The sequence below is a fragment of the Electrophorus electricus genome, chromosome 1 (assembly GCF_013358815.1).
Source record: "Electrophorus electricus isolate fEleEle1 chromosome 1, fEleEle1.pri, whole genome shotgun sequence".
Lineage (NCBI taxonomy): Eukaryota > Metazoa > Chordata > Actinopteri > Gymnotiformes > Gymnotidae > Electrophorus > Electrophorus electricus.
This window is the reverse complement of record NC_049535.1, coordinates 24,653,963-24,661,442: the sequence shown is the minus strand read 5'-3', so window position 1 is coordinate 24,661,442 and position 7,480 is coordinate 24,653,963. Positions and strand designations below refer to the sequence as shown.

Sequence of the window (7,480 nt, the reverse complement as noted above, 5' to 3'; positions counted from 1 at the left end):
TAATTTTTATTAGGTCTGAGCCTTTCTGAGTTTATTTCAGTGTAAAGTTTATTTACCTCCACTTGTGTAGTTGAGTGGATTATTTTTTACTACTGTTATTTTTACACATTTTCTTCTCCATAAAAAAATTTAAGCCTGTATGTCATGTAGTCTTCTCTGCTCATACAGCTGGCCTCCAGGCCTGTGGGCTGCTTATCTTCACACATCACTGACTTCGCATCATCTTAAATCCAGAACCTACAGGCATGTGGGTTACTTTATCTTCACAGATCACTGACCTCCCATCATCTTAAACATTATGAACATTATGAAGAGATAATGATCTTCTCTCCTCTGCCGTATCTTGCAGGCAGCAGAGTATTTTGAAGTGTTCCTGAGGAGCTCACTGGGGATGCCGTAGTCTGTTTAAGCCCGTCTTCTGCCTCTCCTGTTGCTCCTGTTTCTGCATCTTCAGGTGGCGGTAGGCCTGCACCACCCTCTCACGCTCTTCTTCCATCATCCTCTGCCTCGCCATAGAGGGCTTGGATGTTGAAACCACACTGTGACCAAGCATAGAACTCAGAAGTAGACCTGTGGATGCCCCCTAGAGGAATTCACAATGCACACATATAGCAATGCGTGGTTAAAAGCTATCAAGATGCTAAAGAAAATAAAGAATGAAAGATGCATAACAAGTTAGGATGATAATGCTTTATGATCATTTGCAACTGGTAGGTTTAATTCACTATTACCAGCATTTGAGTTTAAGGTAGGTGAAGCATTACTTTAATGAGGATTCCTACAGGGTCACATTACATTTTCCATTATCTAAACAAAATACAGTAAACATGACACAAAGCAAAAACAATTCTCATAAAAGAGGACGCATGTTCTAGTTTACCTGCAATTTCTCTGCGGCCTTCTTTGGTTTGGTAGTGAGTGATGGAGGTGCCATGGCAACCTCTCCAAATTGTATTTCATCTTCAGGAAGAAGTCAAATGAACATCAAATTACAATAACCTATTCTGAAGACGAATTTCAGAAATGAAAGCATCAAATGAAGTACATGCCTACAAACATCTCCTTCTCTGCTCTCTCTTCCCGTTTCTCAAGCTTTTTCTTCTGAAGCCGCTGCAATCTCCCTTGGTCAAACCTAAACAGAAACACATCAATGAGAAAATGCATACAGAGCAGTACGCATGCACAGGCAGAAACGCATCAGCTTGCAAGATCAAAAGCATGTTATCATGAACAAAAGAGTTAATGCTGATTAGAAGTAAATAAACAAAAAAGGGGAAATGACCCTTAAGCCACTAACTTTTTCTTTTTTTCAGACTTGTGCTTTGACTTTGTTTCGTTCTCCTGCAGCTGTAGCTCGGGCTGTCGCTCTCTCTGGTTCTTGGTGAGGAAAAGAACATGTTGTGTTTCTCGCTCCATGCGGTGCAGATAAGCTGGCACAGTCTCCTTCTTTCCTCTACGAAAGTGCGGAACTGGAATATCGTCCAGGTCATGGGCTGGTTCCTCCTGCGTGGACTTTGCAGCTAAATTAAGGAATGAGGAATATATGTGAGGAATATTACAGTAGAAGTGCATAAAGTTATCACTGAGAAATAGAGCGATCTGAGCGGTTTTGGGGGTGAGCACATCTGGACCCCACCCCACCACCACCACGCATGCATGCACACACCAGCCTGAATTGTTGACACCTGAAAAGCACCTGACAAGAATGACTCATCAATTCATGTTGCTTTCACATTTTGAATTGATCTGACCAGGTTTTTCCACTGCAAATTATTGCGCTTTTACCCACTGGAGTCTTGTCTTTGTTTCTCTTAGAAAGCAGTGGCATTCGAACTGCTTGTCTGTTGCTAAAGCCATTCGTGCTGAGGAATGACGAGTTGTGTGGTCAAACAAGTTAGCTGGAACACCAGCGCTGTATTGGACTGCAACATGCTTGACTGGGGACAGCTATTCATCAGAACGATTCCTGAAATGTTCCTCTGTCCCCTTTCATCAGCAAGTTACGTCCACAGGATCCCCTTTCACTGGATGTTTTTCCTCAGTCCCAGAATCCTCAGTATACTCAGCATCACTGAGTTTCCCATCACTGAGTTTCCCATTCTGATTTTGTGTGTATGTGTGTGTGTGTGTGTGTGTGTGTGTGTGTGTGTATATATATATATATATATATATATATATATATATATATATATATATAAAATGTATTTTTACCAAACAGTTAAATGCATTTGATCATGTCTACTAACTTTTACAAGTGAAGCTCACTCAGTACTGCTTACTTGAAACACATTAACAAAGATTAATAGCAGCTGTTGGGGATGCCTCGAAACATCTGCCTTTGGGAGATTGACATTAATGGGTTTTTCTTAGTACAATGTAAGAATGTAATGAACCATATGCCCCAGAGTTTGTAGCTAGAGATTAGTTTTAAAAATATTTGACTAATGCATTTAGATTTTATTATTCTGGATTATGTCTTTTATGACAATAATTAATTGATTAATCAGCTGTCTAATGTCTAATCGGCAAACAATATTTAAAATGTAATTTTAAAATAATAATTTGGCATTGAGCAAAGATCTGGAAAATTTTAAACAGTAATAAAAATCTAAATAAAAGCATTATACAAAAATGCCTGAGCTCTTAGAATTTTTTTTATTTTATTTTTTACACAAAATCAGATAACCATTTGTACTATGCAATATAGTATATAGTTGTATTCTATATTCCAGTTACTGTGAGACAGGGGATCACGGTACCTGGAATGTGAGGGGAAAACTCAGGCGCCTGGTTCTGGACGGTGCGGCCACGGGATGGCGCCCTGGTCACAGCCGGCACCTGCTGAGCTGGACCAGTTGTCACCACTCACCTGCACACGTCAAATATTCCCACTTTCACCTGTCACTGTCTGTCACAAGTGCTTTTGGTTCTGCACTTGGCTTCTTTTTTGAACTTAATGTATACTACAGTGTATTACACTGTATTACAGTGTATTATACAGTGTAGCAGAAGGTTGCTGGTTCAAGCTCCACCACCACCAATTTGCCACCATTGGGCCCCTGAGTAAGGACCTTAACCCTCAATTGCTCAAGTTGTCTTCAGTTACAACTAAGTTGATTTGGATAACAGCGTCCGCTAAATGCTGTAAATGTTAATGGTACTTAGCATAGTCTAGTATATTTAGCACACCAAGTGTAAACTGAAAACAATACATTCCTTACTATAATTTTCTGTCCCAACACTTATATAGAATCACCTAAAATAGGCAAGCCCAAACACATGACCACAGGTACCCAGATATTAAACTCACTATTTTGGACATTTGGATTCAAATGAATAAAACAGGAAATGCAAGAAGCTCCTGTGCTGTGCTTTTAGAGGGACTCTGATAATGGAGTGAAGAGGATTGAGGTCACTGAGCACTGCTTCACTTCATACCTCTCATCATTCTCTTCAGTTTTCTGGATCCCATTTTCATTTTCTCTTTGCTTTTCATAATTTCACGCAGACGGAAAGGTATATGTTCCAGATGTTCTTCTGCTCCAGGTCTCGCATGTTTCTTTAGCTTCTTTTTACTAAGGAATGAAATATAAAAAAGGCAATCAGTAACAATAAAAAACAGATGTAGAAATAGGCACAACACACAGCATCGTCCCACCTTCCCTGGGGAGGCTTGTGGTGGGAACAGGCTGAGTAGAACAGCCCAGATATTGCCTGTGACAGACAGCAGCTTCTCCTCAGGGGCACCCAGACACTCCCAGGCCAGCTGTGGGGTATAGTCCCCACACCTGAGACGAGATGCCCAAACCACCTCCAACCGCCTTCAGTCTTGAGGAGCAGCAGCTCTGCTCTAAGGATTGCAGAGCTCCACATCCTATAACAATTCTACTGCTTATACTTGCAATTTCACTCTTTCACTCACTATCCTTGTCTCGTAATCAGAGGACGGGGACAATAGACTATTTAGTACACAGAAAGTTTCAGCCTAGGACTAGTTTCCAATTCACCACTTTCAATTACATGTAGCAGTGTGACAGCATGTGGGGTCCTGGGGTACTGAAGGCATAACCATGGTGCTGTCTACCAAACTACTTGCTTTACCTGTTTTACCAGGTGAGCGCAAGCCCAATATACTTGAACTCCTCAAGTTTTTGTCTTCTCACGTGACGGGAGCATTCTGTTCTTTTCCAGGACGCTACCTAGACCTCAGTGCTGATTATCCGCCTCACATATGGCTGTAAAATACTTAAGTGTGTGTCGAAGGTCCATGACAGACGCTGCTAAGAGGACATCTGCCAATAACAGAGATGCCACCTCTAGCCCTCCTTACTGGACATCACTGCATCCTTGGCTTCATTTTTATATACCATCCATGAAAACAAAACAGGAGTGGAGACAAGACACGCCCTTGGTGGAGCCCATCACCCACAATGAACGTCTCCGAACTTAACAGAAAAAATATGGACACCGCTCTTACTGCATTTATACAGAGACTAAATTGCCTGAAACTGTGACTCTGTAATCCTGCATCACCTGCCACAACTTATGCAGCTACACGGTCATTTGTCATTTCCAAGTCCACAGAGCACATGTAGACCGGGTAGGCATAGTCCATGGTCCCTCACAAAGCCTGATAAGAGCTGGTCCACTTTTCCACTCCCTGCACGGAAACCACATTGTTCCTCCCGTGTCCTTAGTTCAACTATGAGGCGAATTCTCCTTTTCAGGACCCTGCCCTCAGCCTTTCCTGGATGTCTGAAGAGTGTGATTTCCTCATCATTGGAGCACCAGTCCAGTTTGCCAGTCTGAGGTTACTCTACCCATTTTGCATGCTCATTTATGTAGTATGCTAACCCAGTCTACCTGCGTTTTGTAGCCTTGGAAATGGCATTATAACATAAAATGTCTGCTGGACAATGATGTATGCGATTATGTAAACACATGACAGGTGTGTGACTGGTTCTGACACATACAGAAGAAAGAGCCTCACACACTAGGTTGCACTAAAATGAAAAACTGCCCTGCTCAGAACAGCAATAAAAATAAGATAGACTGCTCTTTCTGAAAACTTCCACCAGTCTTGAAATGGGGAGATTTAAAGACATTCACAGCAGCTGGTGTAATCCTACTCTGAAACATTTCGGTGAATGCATATACTCTCATACATTCACCATCCACTTTATCAGAAGCACCTCCCTTACAGCTACACTCTCTGGCCACTTTATTGGTTATACCTACTTTATACGTGAAAACTGTAAGTTACAGGCTGTAGCCTAACAGACACAATACACATTTGGTGATTCTGTGCTCTACCCCATTCATCATGGGTCATATTCCGAAGAGGCCCACTGCCATCTGGATATTTTTTGGGTTGTGGCCCATCTCATCATAACACTGACATGGTAATGCCCTGGTTGTGGGTATTATTCTGGAATGCTGCTCTTAGGGGTTTTCACACGTCAGTGTCATTGTTGATAAAAAGTCGGAGTGTGGCTAGCAAATTGTGCCCAGCAACGGTTGGGCTGTAGTGTCTAACTGTGTAACTGCAGTGAGTGTAAACAATGAATATTTACTATTAAACTGTAGTACGAGCTGTAAGTTTAGGTTCCAGCAACCCTCCCCAGAGTTCTCCTAGCTCATGGGATTCCTCTGCCCTGCTTTTTCTAGCCTGTTCTGCCATGGTTGGGAAAGCCACGTTTGTCCATTTTAGTTTTCCTTTTGTTGTCCTTTTGAGCATGTCAGCCAAGAGAGGCAGTTCTATCCCTGCCTTGAGTTTTCACCCTGGAGTTCCCCCAAGTCCAAGCTCCTGGTTGAGCCTCGTGTTTTTGGTTTTATTGTATTTTGTTGTTGTTGTTGTTTCCAAGCTCCCTAGCTGCTCCACACTTGGGTTTCAATACCAGTTGGTGGCTCACCCAGTTTGTCCGGGTCTCACATACTCAGGTTCAACTAGGTTCATTTTGGGGTGAGTCCTCTCATCACAAGAATATGAAATACACTTTACTTTAACCCTCCCAAAACGTCCAAATATAGCTGGTATTTTAATACATTCTATCATAATCATTGTGTCAAGTTATTACAACCATTGTAGTATAAATAATAATAATAATGTTGATAAATTATGCCACTATAAGGAAGAGCGGGTATTAGCCATTTTGCATGTGATATTATATTGCTACTGCAGTTTCTCTAGTGTTTTGAGTTGCATGCATGCTGTGCTCTGTGCAGTGTTAGTGTAAAAGCAAACTCCCCTTTTGACCTCTTAACTAGCTTAACGGTCATCAACCAATTTTGCATATTCAAATACAAAGCAAAGCTAAAATAAGGCTTTTAGGCAGAGGTTTCTTTACTGCATGCCGCTGTATTAACAGACAGAGCTAGCTAATTAACTTGGCTGATGCAAACAATGACCACAATATCAATATCGCTTTCACTTAGTATCTGTGCAAGTATTAGTGTCTTGCTGTTATTAGTAAATCGTTTTAAGTAATTCTGGGTTGCCCGGTGTAGGAATCTCCACATCTTTATGCCCACATGTCAAAGTGTAGAAGGCAACATAAACTCGTCTTTTGCATAAACGCATCTACGGCACGACGTGACAGCAAAACTAGCCAGCTAGCTAACAGGTCTGTTGATAACAGGACCACCGCTGATGTTTGCTCATGGGTTATAATTATTTCGATTTACCTTTTAATTATTTCCTTCTTCTGTGCATCAGAAGATTCGAAGGCTTTATTTTGAGTCTTTTTGCCCATGCTTGCCTTTAATTTTCACTTCCTTCGCAAACCCATGTGGCCAAACATGATGCCGCTTCTTTAGGTACTCTAACAAAATGTCAGAATAGAGACACAAGGACAATACTGCCATCTACTGATTGTCTGTGCGAGGCCCTAATGGTCTAAAGGCAGTTATTGAGAAAGAAAAAGGGCCTGACCACTCTAAATGTGTTCAGCTGTGTGGCTTTCGTGACTGCAATCATAAGATCATAATTTTAACATATCTCCTTAAAATGAAAGGGGAAAATGCATATTGTTTTCAGTTAAATCAAGTAAAATATCTAATTGTAGGCCCTATCAGTTATCAGTTAAAAGAAATAGTTGTTTCTGGGCTGCAGATGTAGTCTGAGTTCATTGAGTTACTAGCAGCGAGGTCTCATTAGACAGGCCCAAACCTTATGACCATTCACAAACATAATCAGTAGCCTAACAGTGCTATTCTGGTATAAATCAAGAAAAAAGTTGAAAATCATTGTGGGTTAGTACATTTTTAGGTCATATCACTGAGATACAACATGTTCTATGGCTGATGTGACTGACAGAGAGGAGATGCTGCTGACATCCCACCTACAAATTAAGTTGGACCTTGCCATTGATATGCTAGCAGAGTGCAATGAGGTTAAACTGCACAACCTAGTGGTGTGCTTGCTAGTGTCTAAAAGTGGTCTTAAACTAAAACAATTTACATTTACATTTACGGCATTTAG

The 7,480-nt window shown here is 41.3% G+C and overlaps 1 protein-coding gene across 1 annotated transcript; it reads right to left on the bottom strand.

The window, feature by feature from the left end:
• ccdc137 (coiled-coil domain containing 137) lies at nucleotides 1-6,808 on the bottom strand. Its single transcript, XM_027009143.2, has 6 exons — nucleotides 6,685-6,808; nucleotides 3,439-3,575; nucleotides 1,298-1,520; nucleotides 1,050-1,132; nucleotides 881-960; nucleotides 1-583 (listed from the first exon to the last, which is right to left on the bottom strand). Exons 1-6 carry the CDS (start codon nucleotides 6,750-6,752, stop codon nucleotides 383-385), a joined length of 792 nt encoding a protein of 263 aa, XP_026864944.1. The 5' UTR covers nucleotides 6,753-6,808; the 3' UTR covers nucleotides 1-382.
• Between the last annotated feature and the right edge of the window lie 672 nt (nucleotides 6,809-7,480).

Coding starts and splice junctions, on each gene's coding strand:
- ccdc137 (XM_027009143.2), bottom strand. CDS start 6,752: ATGGGCAAAAAGACTCAAAATAAAGCCTTCGAATCTTCTGATGCACAG. Junction 1,133..1,297: donor AAGTCTGAAAAAAAGAAAAA/GTTAGTGGCTTA, acceptor GTTTCTGTTTAG/GTTTGACCAAGGGAGATTGC. Junction 961..1,049: donor AGAGAAGGAGATGTTTGTAG/GCATGTACTTCA, acceptor TTCTTCCTGAAG/ATGAAATACAATTTGGAGAG.